Source organism: Heliangelus exortis, chromosome 4, assembly GCF_036169615.1.
Source record: "Heliangelus exortis chromosome 4, bHelExo1.hap1, whole genome shotgun sequence".
Classification (NCBI taxonomy): domain Eukaryota; kingdom Metazoa; phylum Chordata; class Aves; order Apodiformes; family Trochilidae; genus Heliangelus; species Heliangelus exortis.
Window position 1 is genome coordinate 30,861,255 of NC_092425.1, and position 22,026 is coordinate 30,883,280.

Below are 22,026 nucleotides of genomic sequence, written 5' to 3' on the forward strand. Positions count from 1 at the left end.
TAATGGAACTATTTCCATGAAGCTGATGGTCCTCAGTTTAATCTCACTTAAAGAGGAAGGACAAAATGTATCACCAAATTATTCCTATCCATTAAAGTTATATATTCTGTAAATTTGTTTCTGAGAATACTGATGCAGAAAAATACATTGCTTTCTCTTGGGCTTCTAATTATCTGTATTCCTCTAAAAAATTGGTATTTGCTAAGATGTAGTTTCCTATCTGCAAACGTTTCTGGGGTCTTTTTAGTGCAACTTCCATATGTTAAGTAGTATGGGTTCTGGGGTGTATTAGAACACTGAAAACTTGAAAACTACAGCTCTGTTTTGTGGTGGGATTTTTTAAATTGGTTTCAGGTTTTTTGTGGTTGGTTTATTTTTGTTTGTTTTGTTGTGTGGTTTTTGTTTGTTTATTTTTAATTAAAACATATTTCAGAAATACTTGAAATGCCAGCAAAGAGTTAATGTAGTGCTTTACGAAGAATTTACTGTAATTTTTAGTTATTTTATGGATCACACATGCTTCTGCAATTCATAATACAGTCATGCATTAACAACTTTACATAAAGACATGACAACTGTGGAATGACTGAACTAGACTCCAGTCTTCCAGTGATATCAGGGTGTAAAAGAAAGAATGGGATATTTAAGAATGCACAAACCCAGACAGTTAACTCTTATGAAAGTTATACTATTAACTGACATAGACTTCTCATGTGAAAGAAGTTCTTTTCCATTTGTAAAAGCATTCAATGCCAAGTTGTTTGCAGCAATCAATCATAATTCATTCAATGAGATGCTTGAAAAAAAAATTTTCTAGATGAAACGCATAAAGGAGAATTCACTTTAAATAATCTGTATTGGCAACATTTTAAATCATATTATGACTACACAGTATGTTTTTAGACACATACTTACTCTGCTCATGCTAAAAAATAACATGGCTATTTTATTTGGCTTCTACTTACAGCTCTTCCATAATCAGCCTATAGACTAGCACTACTAGAATACTAGCAGGAGATGCCTTCATCAGGGTATTACCTTTCTACACAGTCTGACAGCCTGGATGTTAAGTTTGATGCTGGGGCATCATGACCACCTATTGCATATAAGAAACCATTCCAGGTGGTTACACCTACACCACCTCTTCGTTTTGACATCTGAGCACAGAGGGTCCATTTGTTTGTATGAGGATCAAAACATTCTACTGACTTAAGACAAGAACTTCCATCTCGACCACCAACTGCATAAAGCCTACAAAGTAAAAATAAATAAATAAATAAATAAATAAATAAATATTGTCTGAACAAGAGAAAGTTTCCAGTGATGTGTAGACTTACAACTTTTTTAAACAGGGAAGTTTAGAGGAAGACTTTCAATAAAATGTTAGAAAACTCAGATAAGACTTTGTCCCAATCTTTTCCAACTGTCATGACCAACACATAACAACAGTATCTATAACACAACATTTATATGCTAACCTATGCCTACTTCTAACATTTTCAAAAATTTTCAAAAGTACTTATGTGACTTGAAATACAACAGTCCATTTTCAGCATGATCAGAGGGTCAAATTCAGTAGTGGATCTGTGCATGCAACAACTCTTCCCTTACTTCATCTTAATCAACCAGGAACATTTAGACTAATTTATGAATGACAGCACTATGTTCAGTCCCTCACACCCAGTAGGTGGCCTAGTTTGCCCATTCCTAAGGAAAAAGGCTCCAAGCATTTAGTACTGACAAGGGACTTCAACTTTTTGGAATGGTTAAAAGGAAAAGGCTGGCTTAAGGAGCACACCACCACTGACTTATCTTTAAAACTAACCAAATCATCAAAACTGATAAAGAGTTTATGAGCAATCTATGCTTAGAAACAGAAATAATGCAGCACTATTATTTGGAAAGGTAGAAACTCAGAGCCTATTCTAAAAAGGAAGCAATACAACAGGAGCAAAGCCCAGTTTGAGAGATTACCTGAAATACCATTAATGAAATCCCTTCATAGCCTAATGCACATTATAGTACAGTTAAATAATCAAATAAACAGTAGATGCTACATATGATGACTGAAAAATTTACAAGTTACTATTCAAGATTTCTTCAGTTTGGGAAACACAGTTTTGTCTTTTCAAGCATACTGACTAACAAACTTAAATACAAATACCCTGTAAACATGATGGACCAAGTGGTTCTCAGTAATAATTTTAATACTGTTTAAACCCCCCCAAACATTTCCTTGGAAGTTTCAGTGTTAACAGAGCTTGTTTAAGGTAAGGAATGTACTACAGGATATTGAAAAATCGTTTTGCTGTTCCAAAAAGTTCATGACTAAAAATCAGCCCTTTGTGCAATACAGCATTTCAATGAAAACCCCTTCATTACCTCCACCCAAAATGTAAGAGTTTCGATCACTTATACAGTAATTTCACATTTTGGACATGAAGCAATGCTATTAACTTCTCTATATGATGGTTTTGAGCAAACCATCATATAAAGCTACAGATAAGATTACATGGAAGTCCTGAAGTTACTGCTCCCTCCAACTGAAATGGTGCATGCACTTTAAGTGTTTTAGCCACAGGCATCTAGTGTTGCTGCCTACATTAAGAGTCCAGGGAATGTTCTATAATAAAAGAGAAAAGTGAGGCTCTGATTCCTGTTCTTTTCATCACAGCTGGGTCCCTCCACTGAATCTAACATAAGCACAGATCTAACATAAGCATCTGAGAGTGCAGATCCAAGGCAGGATGAGGCAATCTGCTTGCTGGTTGTTCCAAGTTCTGCCCTCCTTCCTTCACCCAGTGAGCATTTCCATTCATTCCTGAACTTGTTCCAGATCTCACAGGACCCTTTGAAGGTGCATTTCAGCTGCACTAATTTAGCAGGAGACTAACCTTCCTGTCCCTCCTCCCAGTTAAAAAACAAAATAAGTGTGAAAAGCTTTTTGCTATCTTACAATATTCAAACAGCTCAAGGGAGATGCATCAGAGAATACGTAAGCAGGAAGTGAAGATCTGTAGCTGAGAGTGTAAATGCTCTGCTGCAACCACAATACTACACAGCAAATCAGGTTGACTTTGTCTGCTACTGTGTTCCTGTAGCCACTCTGGCAAAGTATGGTCTGGATAAGCTCACTACACGGTTGGTGGAAAACTTCATTGGCTACTGGGCTCAAGGGGCTGTTAACAGTAGTATGAAGTCCAGCTGGCAACTGGGTATTCGTGGTGTTCCTCCCAGTCTGATACTGTGGCTGATAATGCTCATTATCTTAATTATCTGAAAGATGTAATAGAAATCAGTCTTAGCAAGTTTACTGATAATACCAGATTAAGGGGAGCTGCTGATGTACTGGAGGGCTTGGTTACTATTCAGAGACCCAGACATGCTGGAAAAATGGGATGGCTGTAGCCTCATGAAATTCAAGCAAGGCAAATAGAAAGTCCCCTACCTGGGATAGCTTTATTGCCATGCAATGGTACAGGCTGGGAGCTGACAGGAGAGGGGACAGCTTAGCAAAAGCAGACTTGGAAGGACTGGCAGAAAACAAGCCAATAGTATGCCCTGTAAGTAATGACATCTGCTTTCCTTTATTCAGTACATACAAGGCTGCTTCTGGATACTGTATGTCAACTTAGCTTTGGGCTCCCAGTACAAGAAAGATCTTCCTGTACTGGAGAAAGACCAGCTGATGGTCACTGAGATGATGAGGGAGCCTCTCCATCCTTAGAGAAATTAAAAACTCACACATGTTCTATGATTCTATGATCTGAGCTACCTCAGTTAACTTTGAAACAAGATCCAATTTTAAGGTTGGCTTTGCTTTGAGTTGGTGTTGGATCAGATGACTCCAGAGGTCCAATACAAATTATTTTATGATTCCGTGATTCTAATCTTTATTTTTTTAATAGCTTGATTCGAGTACCACTTGTATTTGGGGAAGCTATTGAAAAATAACACTTCTCCAAAGGAAAACAATGAAAATCACTCAAATTCTAGGAATCATAGTCTAGAAATAAAGACTGGAGGAGCTGGAGTTGTTCAGTCCTGATGACAGAATACTGAGGGGACATGTGTCTTTATATACAGAGGGCTGTAGCAAACAGAAAACATGCATTTTCCATGTTCATTTGGGATAGTACAAACAGTAATAACATAAATCAATAAAAGGTAATCAAGGCTTGACATTAGGAGAAATTGTCAGAGGTACTAATAGTTAACCAGACTGCTTATCAAGGTTATAGAAACTATCACCGGGGGGAACGAACAAGATCACGCTGGCTATGAGTGGTTTAAATATAACTGATTCAGCTTAGGGGTAGGAAAACAGATTAGGGAGCTCCTTGAAGCAATTTCCAGTAACTGCAACATAAAGTGATCTGAGTTGTCTGAGTATGCTTTGTATTAGGAATAGCACATACTTGTAGGAATTTCACATACCACTCAAGACTAAATTCATTCTGCCAGAGCCTAGTGTTCTGAGTTAATGCAATTTGGCATGAGTACTCCTCCATGACTTCACAGTAATTCTGGAAGCTGATTGTTCAGACCACCGGAGTAAGAGGAAGTCATTGGGAGTCTCAGTGAGAGAGAAGAATTTGTTCCTTTCTGAATTAAGGAGACGGTAAGTACTTATTAACCCATAGAGATGGTGTTTTGTGTGCAATGCTGAGGGGCACTGCAATGCTGTGGGGAAGCTTGCTTGACCCTATACAGTATCTTTTCTGTGAATTAAGTAAGGAACTTTTTTCTTAATGCTATCAACAGATATCTATCTAGAGAAATTAATAGTCAATTATGATGATCCTGTAATTACATTAAAATAATGAGATAGAAAAGAGAAGTTGCCTACACATACTTTCCACTTAATATTGCTACACCAACAGTGCTCCTTGGAGTTGACATACTAGCTACAAAGTTCCACTGACGAGCCTGGGGATCCCATCTTTCTACTGTATTCAGGTAGCTCCAGCCATCGTGTCCTCCTACAGCATACATGGGACCTTCCAATACAGCTACTCCTAAAAAAACAGATACGAAAAAAATTGAAAAAAAAAGAAAAAGCTCACATTTTCCTAGTGAAAGTCTAGTGTGAATCACAAAATATTTGAAAACAAATAAAAAGACATGTCCTCTTGGTAGTCAGTGCTGGATATGATCTAAAGGAGAAGAGACATTGAGTAAGAAGTTGGCAACAAAAGTTTCCACCTCTCTAAGCTTAATTTCTGCATGGTTTTTGACCAATCCTAAACCAGATAGCCCATTAAAAATATGCATTCAGCCTTTACAGAACTCTACATACCAAGACCATGACGATGAGTGGACATAGGTGGCATTACACTCCAAGTTTTTGTTCTAGGGTTATAGCACTCGACAGTATTCAATGTTTTCAGTCCATCTCTGCCACCAACAACATACAATTTATCATCTAAGACTGCAACTCCAAACTGTAATCTTCGTCCATTCATGTTTGCAACAGGAGTCCACATGTTTGTACGAAGTTCATACTTTTCAATGCTTGTAGCTCCTGAATGACAACACACGTAAGTTACACACACAAAATCCCCCCAAAGTCTGAATTATTAGTCTAGTTTTTATTTGAGCAACATGCTGATCACACAAGACAGCATGATATTCTGCAGCATGTTCTTAATCTTTTTGATACAAATAGTAGGGTTTTTTTACTTCCCTGGGAATAAACTGCACCTTTATAAAGGAGGACTTTCTCAGTGCTTTTAAGAACAAAAAGCATGATTTCTAACTTTTTTGCAGAATCAAGCTTTTAGAAATAAAAATGTTAGGATTACAAAACAACCCTTATGAAATGTATATATATATTGAAATCAGCTGTTCAGTAACATTAGGAAAAAAGTCTGAAACTATGTGACATGAAGTGCTGAAGCGCTAGCTTTAAATAAGCATAAGAAAATGCTTTCTCTGCCATAACTTTTTTTGACTTAACAAATTCTTTTTCTAACTTACCAGACTACCATAAAATGGTATAGAAGAACCTATTCAGAAGAAAGCCTAAGTAGCTCTGACCATAGTAAAAAAGCCTACTTTTTGTTTTTTATTGCACATGCAGGTCACCTTTGTGCCCTTTATGTAATTTCTTCCATTTCCAAATTACTTCCCACTTGAGTCAATAAAGATTAGTTTTCACTCAATTTCAATTTTACCCAGAGATCAGATATTCTCTTGATAATTTCAAATCAATCATAACTCCAGCTTCTAGAATGTTTACATACTATGAAAGTTACATAGGATTTTTAACCCAATAAACAGTGTATCTTTAAGATGTTTCATGTTCTATACTGCAGAATCTTTGAATTTTAGAATTAGCATGTTGTACAAACATTGATCAAACATTTCTTTTTAAAAGAACAGAAGCAGCTTATCAACCAATCACTATGTGAGCAAATACCTTTTGTTGCATCCATTCCTCCAACTGCAAACAACACGCCCACTGTAGATTTTCTAGGTTTGGTGCGAGGACTTTGCAACATAGGTCGTCTCTCTGGCAACAGATGGTACTTCATTGCTTCCATAATGAGTTTTTGACATTCAATGTCATCCCTGAAGAGTGCATTATTTTCCATATCTGCCAGAAACTGTGAAAAAGAAAGAAAATTAAACAGCTGCATTGCTATAAACCACAAAATATAAACCAGATTACAAAGAAGACATTTTATCCAAAGGCTTTCACTGCCTGTTTTAAAATCTATTTTCAAAAATGAAAGACTAGGGTATATAAAAAAAAAAAAAAAAATATATATATATATATATATACATATAAAAGACTAGGGTAAAGATAAACTTTTAATAAACAAAACATTCAAATTTTAAGCTATGCCATTAAGTTAAAAAAAAAAAAAAAAAGAAAGGCCCTCTGATCTTAATGGACGATTTAAGCTTAATGGTCCAAAGGAAGAAAACAATGCTCCAGTGACACTACAGGCAGTTCAAGGAAATGGATTAAAAATGGATTCAGGCTCTCAGTATGCAAGTCAGTTTAACCTTCACACTCTTAAGCTCCCAAATCCATCTAATGTAGAGCTCTGTAAAAGGTGCTTCTGCTTCAGGCACAGGCAGAATATTTTAATATACAGTCTATTCCTCACTCTGACAGTGACCCAGTTCACAGTATATCAATTAATAAAAACCTTTGTTAAAAATTTAAGATCAAGGATGCAAGCAAATTTCACAAGTGTTAATTTTTAAATCTAACTCAAATAAAATTAAAATTAAATAAAGGTTACTAATAAGGCTATTAAGTTTGAAGATTCTGGAATCTTTTATACTCAAAGCTTGTCAGAGTGCACGAAAAATATATTAGTTGATTGAGTGTCCTAACTGCACTTAATATAAGTCTAGTTAACTTGCATTTCTCTGAGCTACAACACATGGTCTAAGTAACAGAGAAAAAAGCAAGTGAAGTGCCCCACTGGGACTTGTACAGTTGTCAGAACAATGAGAAAGAGGCAAATGCCTCTCGACTGCCAACACAAAATCCAAACATTTTGTAAATATCAGAAATATAAGTCTACAAATCAGGATGAGATGTTATTGTTGATCTGTTGACAGCCAGCTGATAACAGGTATAAAATTACTGTGAAATTAGTAATCAGGAGTACTAAAGCATGTGTTTTCAGTTGTGCACAACAGAGTGTGCATATCCCTGGCTTACAGCAGCCTTAGGAATGCAAAGTGGCAAGTGTGACATCCATAGTGCCAGAAGAGATACAGGCAAGCTCAGACTGCTAAGACTGAACATCTCTGTATCAGACAAATAAACTGTTTTGGTACCAAAAAAACCCTACAGGCTCCTGAAACCAAACCTACAGTATTAAAATTTCCTGTAGACATTCTTCACTCAAAGAACTTGGAATGGGCTCACTTCAACGAAAGTAATTTTTTTCTAAGTCCTATTATTTACTTGTACTACTTGTACTATTTTATTATTTCCTTGCTCCTTGCTGCATTTATAACAGCACCTACAAATGATGTGTTAGCATGAAATTATAGTAACTGGATACCTGATGAAAAGGTAATGCAGATACTTAAATATTAAGAATTTCTGTCTCAGAGAAAGCTGAACTCAGAAATTGCTTAATCATATTTTTCATTATTTTTCAGAGGTAGAATACTTGCCACCTTACAGCTTAGGAAGATGGCAGATATTAATCTTTAGCCTTTTTAAGAGCAAACAGTGACTTAAAAATACTTGGGACACTGCTTACATTAACCAAGGAGATGACAAAATGCTGTGTGCAAAGAGATGTTTAAATGCATAACCAATATAACTGACAAGTCATGACAATTTTTTTATGCCAATGCTAGCACTTCGCAGTATTTCTCACAAGTTTTTTTTAAGTATATGAATCTAATATTTTTTGCATCTCTGCTTGTCACGTTATTGATCTCAGCAAGTTGTTCAATGTTCTAATTAATATCTTTTGAATAGCTTTAACCCTTCAACCGTAAAATTGGAAACCTTTTCAGTATGTTATGTTTGCATCAGATTGCCTAATGCCATCTGATCATGAAGCAAAACATAATTCTTAAAATATTAAGACTGTTTTGGGCACTGCAAACCAACTACTCAATGCACTAATTGTTGCTATATAAAAATCCCAGCTTTAACATTCTGTTTTGTTAAAAAACACAGTCAAAAAAAAAGCAACAGAAAACTATTGTGTTAAAAATATAAATATATATTTGGAGATGACTGAAAAAACTAAAGATAAAATAATGAGAGAAATATGAAACTACTTTTGTGGTTTTTGTTTTTCCTAATCAGTTACTCAGTGGACAATTTTATTTCAGTATTTATTTCTGGAATAAATTCTGTACTTTCAATTTCTGAAGATGTTTCAATTACAGTCAATTAAGTGAAAGGAATACAGCTGTGGTTACTTAGTTGTTGTTGTTAAATGCCCAACAAAAGAGCTGTTAGCTGGCTTAGACTATTATGTGTCTAGAAAAAGTGAATTACAAAGTCAAGGCCACAATGGAGAAAATCCTGCCATTCATATATAATAATCAGTATGGGAATATTAATAATAAAGTGCTTCCTAGTGAATTTTCCTATGTAGCAAGAGGATACCAGATTAGAGGTAATACACAGCTCAAGTCTTCCTCAACATTGCGTATAGATATCCAAGAAGGCGAAAAAGTATGGATTGGGAAGAACAAAAATTACCCAAAGATGGTTTATCAAGAGTTAATAGAAGAAAAATTGCTCTACATAATTTATTCAAATTATATTTCCTAAATCTTAAGGGTAGCTATAATTATATGAAGGAAATTTAATGAACCAAATAAACTGTGCTAGTTCTACAAACAAGAAATATAAAAGGACCTACCTCCTGGTGACAACCTTATCCGTAATAAGCATTTTTCTAGGAAATACAAGCAATTTTTTTCTAGCAACCACAGCCCTTCTTGTGTCCTGACTGATCTCAGGTTAGGATTAGAATGTGCTGCAGTTCACAGACAAAAACTACAGAACATAGAACATGCTAAGTCTTTATATGCAGAATCCTGAAGCTTTTCTAACTTGTCACTATCAGTATATCGAAGCTGTAGACATTAAGCCCATTGTAACCATGGTATAGCTAGAGAGGAATTGAACAATTTACTTGTGGAGCAAGAAGAGGCAGTCTAATGTAAGCCAGGAGTTTACTGAGATCTTTCCTTCTCTGTTCCAAATCATGTCGAACCCATGTAAGTAGTGCATTCAGTATAGTTTCTTCATTAGGAATATTCATGTCATCACTTGCTAAAAGCTTTGCAATTTCAGTGGCTGGCAACAAAAGAAACTCCTGGTTTCTAATTACTTCCATGAAGTTTTCCTGAAAAACAAAATTATTTTTAATATAAGTAACACCACACTTTTAAGACATTTTATGGAACTCTTATTGAATCTTCCCCTCTTTTCCCTCCATTCACAGCATCTCTCAATTGGGCCAGTAAATACCACTGGAGAACTGACCTAGGAGAAAAAAAAGAGTAAAACAGAAATGTACTGAGTTATCTTGACATCTGAACATTTCGTCAGATCTCTAATTCAGTCCCACAGATGTGCTGAAACAAATGAGAGGGAAATGTAGGAGCAACAAAGCAGCAACAGGTTGTAGCAGTTACTATCTCGGCACTGCAAATTGAAGAAACTTTTTGAAGTATAGTTTTAAAAAAAATAAAAGGTGCAGTTTGTTCCTGTTGACAATATAGAATAGAATACAATGCAAGATGCTTTGTCAAGCAAAGAGCACAACATACTACAACTACTGGACATATCTAACCATTTTCATTAACCATTTCATTTTCATATAGTGTTAGGATTTCAAAGAAAATAAACACCACTAACAATTTTATTGTTGATTTAAACTGGATTATTTTAAGCTTATTTTACTATTTAGTAGGTTTTATACAGCTGATCTGATCCACGATATTGTACAGACCTTGCTTTATTAACAATATTTACTTTAATAGGACTCAATTGTCTTTTACCCTGTCACTTCCAGCAATAAATGCTGCTTTGAAATAGGAAAGTCACAATATGTAACATTTCCAACACTGATATCTTATTACCTCATAATACTAGAACTTGCAAAATATTCTGTAAGGATTCTCATTAATTTAGGCAGAAATAGGAGACAAGTATGTAGAAACACAGTCAGCACTTTGAACTTAGTAAAAAAGCTGAATGTACCAGGAAAGGGTGAGATCACATCTATCCTCTTGGCCCATAAACCTTTACAAGGCAGCATAGGAAAGAAAAGCAAAAGCAGCTGATGAATCACAATATCTTCTTATATTTTGGTAGCTCAAAACCCAGTTAACCTCATACACCAAACTTAGAGTAACTTCATGACAATAAAACAGTATTACTATCGATTTAGTAAATGCACTGCTAAATAGCCAGCCTGGTTTTGCTGTCATCACATGTAGCTCCAAAACACCTGTAGGATAAATGCATAAAATCTACAGAGTGGGCCCAGTATCAAAATTAGACTTAGTACCTTGTTTAGTTATTTTAAAAGAAACAATTACACAGTAATGGAAAAACTCTGGACTAGAAGCATGTACATTTAGGAAAAAAATGGGATTTTCAGGTCAAAAAACCAAACAGAAGCATGGGAGCAGAAGCTGGACTTGCACTGCAAAATAGGTATGAATTTAGCACACAAAATGGCAACAAACACATACAGTATAGTTTGGCATTGCATATGCAAAGGACAAAATGACAACAAAGCAAAAAAGGTAACACTTTTTCCTTTTTATTGCTTAGTCTAATAATTCCAAAACAATACCTTGGTACTAGAAAAATATTAACTGATTAAAGAATGCTGAGCAAAGAGGAAAAAACTAACAAGGAGTAAACCAGTCCACCTTACATGAAAGCCACACATGTGCAAGATGGCTATAAGATGTAAGGGGAAATATCAAAGTGGCTCCACTCCACAGGTAACTCTGGAGCTGAAGCTAGGAAAATAATTGAAAGTGTTATCTGTGTATGTAGTTGTATTCCTGGATAGAATTTGGAAAGGAAAATTTTGCATTTAATGCCTGAAAAGCTTTTCTACTAGGGAGATCCAATTGACTACACAAAAGCAGTTCTTCCAAGTGAAAACTATACTAGATTAGAAGGGAGACAGAACTGTCTTTTCCTCTTTCATTTGTTGAACTCTACATTACAAGACAAAAGTTAAGAATATGACCAAATACAGGAATTAAAAACAGCAAAAGGACGGTACCAATATTCAGTAGCACTACACATGCACCACTATTTATTTTATTCTGATTTCTAATACTTGGGAGAAAAATGTGAAGCTGAAAAATAATCACCATTATTTCCACAGTTTAAACATGCAGTTCACAGAAATTCAAGTTCCACTGAGTCCTTTCTTCCCACTGCTGTTTCTTTGCAGATTCTCTGTCCTAGAGAGTGTGCAAGCTGGAGATGTGATTTTAATTTTGCTGAATAAACAGGCAGTGAGCACTGACAAAGAGAAAAGCCAACACTTACTACCTTAAACTTTCCATAGTGTCTATCCAGATCACAGGAAGAGGAAGGGAAAAGCACCTGCATGGAAAGTTTCCTTTGTCTCTGAAGGCAATAAGCTGATCTTGAGTAAGTCAGTCAGGGATCCTCTTGGGAAAGCTTTTTTCCAGCTGGGTTTCATCACTTCAACAGCTGTTGTGTGTAAAATGCCTGATATTCCTTCTTGTTGCTTGCAGACAATTGCTTTGTGATGGGAACAAGTTCAATTTCCTCTTGCTCCCACTCTATTTTTAAAGCAGAGACTCCTTTTGAGCACAGTATCAAAACATTCCACTGGGAATACAGCCACAATTTGGCCTACGTTTGGGTTATTTTATAATCAGAATCTGACAAATCCTCTTCCTCTACAGACAGAGATTCTGAAGACAAAAAGGAGGAGCCAGTGTATCTCCTAGCATTCTTAAACTCCTCATTAGACTTTTCTTTCCTTCTTCTTGTGGGAACTCTCTGTGGAAGAACAGGATATTTCAGAGAACAAACTGTCTACAGTTTCAATCTCCTGCTTTCTGGTCCTGAAAGTAAGAAAAAAAGATTCCCACCCGACAATTGGCTCCTCAAAGAGCTTGGAAACTTTATAAAACGAGAAGCCTGTTGTTTATACCATTAGCTGCAACAGGGACATGGAGTCCCTGTGCTCAGTGATGTGCATTGCTCATTCACAACGAAACCTTAAATTCACCCTTCAGCAACCACTGACTGAATGCTGCTGACACTCTAATCCACATTTCTGCTTTGGTCTTGATACAGAGCAAAAAATATTAGGAGCACATAAGGCACCATGATGCTTATTTCTAAGTGGTACTCAATACTCAAACTGGGATCCAGTGAGATGGTTAGTTTCCCTCTACCATGTGTCAGAAGGATTAGAACCTCGGAGAGCATCAAGATACCTGCAGGCTGAGAAGGCTGGTACACTGAGGTGGCCCAATAGGCAGGTCTAACCAAGGATTCTGTTTAAACTCCAAATCTGGGCAGTCAAAAAGCAAGAAGTGCTGGACTCATAGGACTGAATGAGAACAAACAGGAAATGCAGGTTTTTCTACTGGCTGCTTCAGTCGGGTGGTCAACCGAGGTCTGAATTCACAAGAACCTTACCTCCTCACAAACTGTGGTCAGACAGATGTCTGATAGCAGCTACTCCTAGTCAGCTCTGACTACTGCACTAAGCAATAACCAACCTAATGCTTTTGGTATGCCCAGGATTTGTTTAGAGTACAAATATTGTAATCTGACTCTTCACAGTTCATGGATTGCAGAACAGGCTGGGCAGCATGCAGAACATACTTAGTTTGCCAAGGCAGTACTGATCCGCTGTATGGGGCAGAATCAGGAAGCCTGAATTACAGAAATATCTTGGGTTTTCACACATGAGAAATGGTGAATTAGTACTTTCCTAGTCAGATGATTTCTGAGTAGGACTGCGATTTCAAATACAGGAATATAAAATTCTTCCTTTAGGAAATAACACAATCTTTGGGTCTAGCCTACTGTGGACAAAACATTACTGAAATTTCTCTCCTTTTCATGCTCTACCCTGCAAAGAGAACAAACTGTCCTGGTTGCTGCAAGAAAAAAGACAGATTAGAACTCTGATGCTACCTCCCAAATCATAATCTCCATATTGGATGTTTTGCCATCCAAATCCTGCCTTACAGAAGAAAGATGTTTAAGTGTCCCACATCTATTCTGCCAAATTCTTATTCTCTATGCTTGCCCTCAAACCATGATGCTGTGCTAAGTTTTTTTTTCTTATAAACATCAATTCTTTATGTACTGTGCTCAGAAATCACACAAACTCCAAAATTAACTTTATTGGAATCCTGTAACATTACCACCACTCACATACTTCTGAACACTTCTTATGAAAATCAAAATGGCTTTTCACTCTGCTTTAAGCATGGAAAGATGAGCAACAAATAGATACCAAGGTATCTACACAAGTATTGACTCAGGCACTACCACATATAACATTTACAATGTCTACTTTCTCTTTTTTTTTGTGGTAATTAAGAAAGTTAAAATCTGGCTATTGAAGAAGCTACTGACTTAGCTAAGAACACCTATTCACTATAGATATTTCATGTTCAGGAAATGACATAGGCTATCTTTTTCTCATCTGAAATGTTTAAATTCCCCTTGATTTACTTTTTTTTTTTTGTGCAAAACAAGTAATTAGTTTTCATTCAAGGTACACTATAAACTGTGCAAAACAAGCAAGATGACAAAAGGGGTGTTTCTTTTGACTTTACGAACACAGCAAGAAAAATGCACTAAAGGCATTTTCACAGAATCATAGAATGTCAGGTTGGAAGGGACCTCAAGGATTATCTGGTCCAACACTTCTAATATTATTGTTTATTGAGATGTCTCAGGACCCCATCAAGCTGTGTCGGGTTATCTACCACTTCTCCTGGGAGACCATTCCAATGTCTGACTGTCCTCATAGTGACAAATTGTCCTCTTATGCTCAGCTGGAATCTCCCCAGGAGCAACTTGTGCCCACTCCCTCTTGTCTTGTCCATGTGACTGCTGGTAAATAGGGAAATAGGGAGTCTCCATCTTCTTTGATGCCCCCCTTCTAGAACATTATAATAAGGTCTCCCCTAAGCCTTCTCTTCTCAAGACTGAACAAAAACAGTTTTCTCAGCAAAAAAAAGCAAGAATTTTTCACAAATAGGCTTATTCTGTCAACTGTATTTTTAAACCCTGTTGCATAAAAATCAGAGCTGCTCTTCATACAGCATTAAATCCACTATTAATCACCTCAGTTTATTTTGTTTCACTTAATGCATCCTGAGGGTTTTTCAAGCCTTAGTCTGCATTTTCAAAAGCTGATCTGTTTTGATGATCACCTTAAAAATTATTCTCATCCAAATTTATCAACTGTCAACACAGCGACAAAGGAATGCAACATTTAAGTCTTTCTAGCATGACATGTGTATGCAGATCACCTAAGTATGAAAAGTGCAGCATTCAAATCCTTCTTGTTAATTTATTTTTTTAATTGCACTGGGTTATGTGATTATAATCATGCCATAAACTGGTGCTAATGCTTTTTAAGGACACTAACAAACTTTATTTAGACAGAGCAGGTTTTTTTACCAGGGGTGATCCTACTGGGAAAACTTACTGATTGGTCCTTCAGTTTAACCAAATGCTGGCTTCATGTGGATATCTAGTCTTCATGTAAAGAACTCTTTTAATGAAGCAGGTAAGTTACTTATCAAATTATAGCATGTATCATAAAAGCCTTTAAAACTGAGAATCTGTTTTAATTGCAGAATAACAATTATAAAGCAGTTTGATTTTTTTCTGTCAAAGGAAAACTCATAGCAAATAATGTATATAAATTAAGATTCAAGTATTTTGTATTATTCATTACCTTCTACTTCAAGTGCTTTAAATGAATCTAAATTACATGGAAACACCAGAAGCATATACTATACTTGGTGCAACCCCTTACTGTTCTATGCTGCATAAAAGTAATTCCTTGTTTTAACAGAATTTCCAGGTACCATAGGTGTGCTTAACCCTTACAAGTGTAATACCTCTTAATATAAAGAGCATCAAGTGGCTACCTCTTATTACTGTTGAACATTTTGTTTTTTCAAACCACTTTTAAACAAATGAAATTACTTGGGGATTTATTTTAATTGAAGATTCAAATGTACTAAATATTTCTATGCAGTTTCCATAGCAACATTCATTTCAAACTGAAGAAGCTTCTTCTCTATTACTCATTATTACTAAAATTCAATTTAATGTCTCTGTTGGAACTAAACAACATTAAAAGAGGCCTTGGGAAGAATCCATCTAGCACAACTAATTACTTTTCAAAATAGCTTTTTAAAATCCACTTAATTTAAATTTCATCCACGTTTTAGCCTTAAAAGTAACGATTTTGCCACTGAAGTAAACAATGGTCACAAGATACACAACTATTTTCCAGTGGTCAGAACAAACAAAAGATAAGTGCCATGGCTTTTAGAAAGTTCACAGCCCCCTTCTCACACAAGTCATGAACTGCCAATCAAAATAGTAAGACTGTAATTCCTAACTTTTATCTTTAAAGATGCATTAGTCTTATTACTGTTCTGATATTGACAGTCTACTCATAAGGCACATGACAATAGCACAGACCAAAATACTTATTCTGAAAAGAACAAGTAGGTCAGAGGAGGGAGGTTCTTCTTGCCTCCTTTTTGTATTGATCTCTTGCTCAACATGAATTCCAATATTCCTCAAAGGCAAAAGCTACATTTATCTTTACTATTTCATCTGTCTACCTAAATACAGACTCCTTATTTTTGTTTCAGCAATAATGAAGATTAAGGACAGAAATATGAAAGATACAACCTGCACATTATTTATTGACCTGTTTGGGTAAATTTCAGCGTTTAACAATTTTAAATACAACAGAGATCCACTCACTGAGGAAGGATGTGGTATCACATAAAAAAAGAGCTATTTGAAACTGTTAGATATGCTAAACTGCTACTTTAATCCAAGAAGTATTCTTTTAAAAAAAAAGTTTTTAAACCAGCAAAATCTCAGGTGGCAAGAGAAAAAGCAATGGATTCATAATATGAACTACAAGACAGAAATTATACCTCTTGGAACTAAGCCAATATCTTAATGACAATGCTGTGCCACGCTACACAAGCAAATTAAGTCCTATCTTCATTCTCACATCTCTTCTGCAGAATCTACGTGCCCTCATTCAGGTCCCAAGAGCTTACACAGGCAAAATTTCATCAAGAAGAGAAACAAATGCCTTACAAAACTGCGCAGATGAAGTGACCTGACTCAGAGATAATTTTCCTGCCTTCTTCTGCTGAAAACATTTCTAAAATATACTTGTGGGAAAGAAAAGAAAAACATTTTACATTAAAATAAAAGGATTACTATTAAGAGGATGAAGTTTAATTAAGTTGGCAGGTCAGTCTTTCTATAAATTAACTCTGAAAATATCATTGTCACATCTGTATTTAATCACATATAGCCTAGTCTAAGATTAAATTGATGCTATCTTGACATTCCACTGATAAGAAATTAAGGATAATGAGGAATCTGTAATGATGAATGCCCACATTGATACTCCAAGTGTAACTCTGAAACTGATTACTCCAGCTCATTAGAAAAAAGTACTCTGCAGTTTTGTTTAGTAATGGGTTATTTTGGACTAGATCATGGCAGCTTGCACACTGTTGAGTTTGTACTTTTTGACTGATAGAAATGAGAAGCTTTTGGATTATTTCATGTGTTCCTCACTATGCCATTACTGTTACAGGGTATTAATTCTTGCCTATTTCCTTCCAACCCTAAATCAGCAACTTTATAGCTTTTTTGTCATTTCTCATCGTGGGAACATATGTGCATTCTTGCTTGAAAGATGAGCAAGGCTTTGTGGGGGAAAAACATTAGTATTTTATTCAGGAAAACATTCAGTATTTGTCTAAGTAAAGTACTTAAAATAACACCATACCATAGTGTAATTGTGAGCCACCTTGTGCAAGTCAGTGCAACCCTGTGCATCAGCAAAAGATCGGATTCCAAGGCAATTGGAGGGGTGAAGCTGCTTCATTAGGAATTTACAGCAGGCTTCTACAACCTGAGAAAGCTGAAGAAGGCAAGCTGTAGACAACAGGCACTCAATATTATCTTCTTTTAATTCAAGGCGACCTAATAACATTAAAAAGGAGATCACATTAGTTTGCTCTTATCATTTGTTAAATTCCCTAAAACTCAAGAGACAGCAGAATTATTTATAGATTAAATGACAGAATATAAAGATTAACAGATATCAGCCTTAGCAATACATAACAAGTTTTTCAAAATCAGTATCTATAATGATGTAAGGAAAGAGAATCCTGTAAGATTCCTTTCATTGTCACTCACAACACACTAAAAATATTCACACAATTTGTTAACTAACTGAATACAGTATTATCAGGGAAACTATATGCTATCAGGTTGCCTCAGGAAATGGCAATGATGATTTATTTTTATTTATTTATAAAGAATTAAAAAATGTGAGTAATAATTTCCAAAGACCATTTGAAATCTAGTAATGGAATATAATGCTCACAGGAAGACAATGTATTATATGGAACTCCCATTTTCATTCTAATTACCTGTATATGCATATTGAACCAGAGCCCACAACGCATTTGGCTCTACACCTTCCATCTTGATTTCCTCCTGTCTTGCTTCTCTTACATCATTAGTGAACATTGCTGCAAAGTAGTCCGAAACAGAGGAGAGAACCAACCTGAGGCCATCATGCAGGGGAAAAGGAGAGAGGCAAAGAGGAAAACAAATTAACAACCTGATGTTTTTTAATTTATGATACATTACTTTGCCCTTTAAAAGAACACTTGACTGAGAAAAATATTTTTGAATTGACAAACTGCTTGATGCTCTACTTCCCCTCTATGAATAATGAAGTGTTATTACTGAATCTGCATTTGCTGCTCAAGTAAATGAATTATCCTTTCAAAGCCTGATGACTTTTAATAGCCAACACAGGAACAGCCCTCAAAAACCACATAAATGGAGAATGAAATATAAACATACATTATGGAAAAAAATAAATTGAATTGATTTCCATTTATAGTATGCCTGTTACTTTCTTAAACATGAAAGAATGGCTCACTAGTCCTTTTCAAAGTTCTACAAAATTCCTTTCCTCTTGGTGTACACATATGCATTAATTTACTGATAACAGGCACAGGAAACATGGAGATGGTACAGACACAGTAATTTTTTTTTAACCTTTTGTTGACAATTCTGTGAATTTTAAGACACTGACTAAGTTATCACATTAGTGCACTTCACTGTTGCCTCACAGGGAATTAAAATATAAATACACTTGCATAGGTACTGAGCTGCACAAACAGCAAGTCCAAGAATCAAGCCTACTGTGAATACCCTACACAGTCCATCTCTCTCTATATATTCAATAAGTCTAATACTTCACAAAATGTCAGTTTATTCCATGCCAAATCATTATATTGGCTTGATGAGATGACAGAGGTCAGGAACCACAAAACAGAGTGAGACTAATGAAAAAGGTGAAAACTTTGAATTACAGCTCCCTTCCGGAGAAATCAAACCTTTCAAAATTCATTTGCTGCTTCTGACACTGAAATTACTATTACAATAAGCCCTTTAATAAAACTTTGCAAAATAGCCACACAGTAGTACCTTTTTAACACAAAGCTATCATAGATCTTCTTATTTATATGCTTTTACTTTAAAAAAAGACACTTGGTTAAACTTCTATAAACATGTAGCTAAAACAAAAACAAACAAAAGGCTACAGTGAAAGATTTTCAAACTAAAGCAATAAAGACTGTCAAAGAAAGGAAACGTTATTAAGCCCTATGGAAAAGAAGTAAAAAGATAAATAAGCCCCAAGACAAAATATGTCTGCAAATCAGGATTTGTGCTCTTTCAAACAAGCTTCCTAGCCCCTAGAGTACATAAACTTCCACTTGCCTTCTTTCCTTCAGTCCTGTATTTTTCATATTTCCATATTTCAGGGTCAACAGGAAGAAAGTTACTCAGATTGCTGGTTAAAGGATGCAGAGCAGGATGTAAATCCTTTCTGCCCAGGAATGTACTCATGTCTCTTTTCTTATTGTAATGTTATTATATTCAAATATTATACATAATACAGGTTATCACAAAACAAACTTTTATTATGGACATAGCAGCTGACTGTAATAAATAGGAATATAATAAATGACCAAGACATGTGAAATTGCAGTGGACACATAAAAAGGATCCATATGAAAAAATTTAATTAAATTTAATTTAAAGTCTGGCAAAATTTATTTATGAAACTGCAGGCTAAGGGACTATAAAGCACTTTTTCCTTGTGGAGAACTGTCCCCTTTACTAGTTGATTCTTGATCTCCAAAATAAATTCTTAGCTATAATTTCAGCTCAGAATGAGAAGATAAACACTCTTAGAACCATAGAGATTCACACAAGAAAATAAGGACTACATGTGATACTCTTATAGAAGTAGAATCAAAGCCTGAATTCTTTGAATAGACACATACCAAAACCTGTCAGAATTTAACAGTAATATAATACCTATGGTTATTACTACTGCAAGACACCAAACTTACTGCTCTTTTCTCTACAAACATAACATAACACCTCAGAACATTCAAGTATCATCAAAAGCAGAAACTGAGAATTAAGCTAAAAATAAAAGAAATGTTAAAAATGTCAAGTTCAAAAAAGAAAACCTGGAAGCTCCTCTCTCTGTACAAACGTGATTATTTATAAAAATAATAACGAAAAATATTATTTCTTATAAATTCTATGTAGCCACAAGTTCTACAACTTTCTTTCCCAATATGGGAAAGTTTAGTTTTCTGTGAGGTACTTTGGACATACTGAAATGAGGACTGTAAGTACTGCTTTACTTCTCGGTGAAAACACAACAGTAAGAGCAAGAACTTGCTATACAAAAAGCAAAGCTCCTTACACTAAGTTGCTCCAACATCATAGAGTGAATTAAGGACAGTCATAAGCTTCCTATCTCCTGCTACAAGCACAAGGTGTGCTTTTTTGGCTTTAACTTTCATGTGTATTTAAAACACAAAATATCAACTACCACAAGATGTTTCTCCTCCTGAGAAGACCAGAATAACTAACAGGTGGTATTGTGTGTCTAGTGCACTACAGAAATAGAAACAGTAGCAGAAACTGAAGGAGCTAAGTCAGTTATCTAATTGATAAACAGGTACAAATCACATTAAAGATCTTCTTAGCATGCTTGCTGTTTATCTTGTTAAAAAAAAAATAAAAAAAATCTTCCGGCCCTTACATGAGATTCACAGCTGTCCTCTGCATCCTTTCTACACTTAACTATTACATAAAACATACTCCAGAACTGTGTACCTTAGCCATATAAGGAAGTAAAATAATTTCCTTTTTATAATTCCCAGTTTTCTTGTTTACAGAACTACAAAGTTCTTTGACTTCTAAATTACTTCAGTGGGTGCAAACCCACCAGACCTGAGCGCATTCCATCTGGTTTGCTCTTTCCACAGGGGCTAATTTGAACAAACTGAGGAACAATCTTAAGCAACTCTGAAGCCACAGGGAAAGCCAAATTATCTTGCTCAGACTATTGATTCTGCAAAAAGGATTCATTATCATCCACAGCTAAGTGGTTGTGTTCACAAAGGAATCCAGGTCAGGGGTTGGGTGGGGAGCAAGACCACCCATTTTAGCACAAATTGCAGTAAGATTTAGTTAAATTAACTTGGAAAAATCAGGGATCGTCTTGATTGTTTAAAAATTAAGTTTCATAAAATGAAGGCTCTGAGACCAATCTTAAGTTATGGAGTACCAGGCTCCCTGCTTCTCAAGTCTGTTCCCATCCCCATGCTATCATTCCCTCAGTTGTGTCAGCACCACAGTGTGGATGATATCTAAACAAAAGCAGAATTCTGTCTTTTTATGAATGAAATAAACACACAAACAAACCCAAACCAGCAACTTCTATCTTTTTATATTATTATCTTAATACTATTCCAGTATTGAGCTGTCATTTCACTGTGGAGGTAGGAATGAACAATTAAAATAGGAATGCTTATGGCTGCTATTTCTGATGTAGAACTAATCTGATGAAACCACAACTTAATTATACTAGGTTCCTATTTGAACTATTAATACTGTGCATTAAATACTATAACATGCTTTAGTTATTAATACTTTTGTTTTGCAATCTTTGATATTTTCTTAGCTTTTAAGCAGCATGTTATATGATCTAATTACACAGATGACAGATAGGGTAACGTTTGATTTAATTTAGCCAGTGTTCAGTAGTCTGCTATCAACTGCTATTCACTCAGAAAAACTGAAGACAGAAGACTGTCCTTATTGTTAATTATAACTCCAACAACTTGTTAATACGAATAAAAAATTAAACCTAAAAT

General features: G+C 35.4%; 2 protein-coding genes across 4 annotated transcripts in view; one reads left to right on the forward strand and one right to left on the reverse strand.

Annotated features, from left to right (window-relative positions):
- The window catches only part of RPL9 (ribosomal protein L9), a 388,416-nt gene that overhangs the window by 111,066 nt on the left and 255,324 nt on the right, over positions 1-22,026 (forward strand). The gene's annotated exons all lie outside the window — the stretch shown is intronic.
- Positions 1-22,026, reverse strand: part of KLHL5 (kelch like family member 5) — a 52,043-nt gene that overhangs the window by 4,438 nt on the left and 25,579 nt on the right. For all 3 annotated transcript variants that reach the window (XM_071743721.1, XM_071743719.1, XM_071743720.1), the window contains 7 exons: positions 18,199-18,335; positions 17,550-17,746; positions 9,639-9,851; positions 6,422-6,608; positions 5,300-5,524; positions 4,856-5,018; positions 1,039-1,251 (listed from right to left, as the gene is read on the reverse strand). In XM_071743721.1, the coding sequence (XP_071599822.1) occupies positions 1,039-1,251; positions 4,856-5,018; positions 5,300-5,524; positions 6,422-6,608; positions 9,639-9,851; positions 17,550-17,746; positions 18,199-18,335 (1,335 nt within the window). The remainder of the gene's footprint in view (positions 1-1,038; positions 1,252-4,855; positions 5,019-5,299; positions 5,525-6,421; positions 6,609-9,638; positions 9,852-17,549; positions 17,747-18,198; positions 18,336-22,026) is intronic.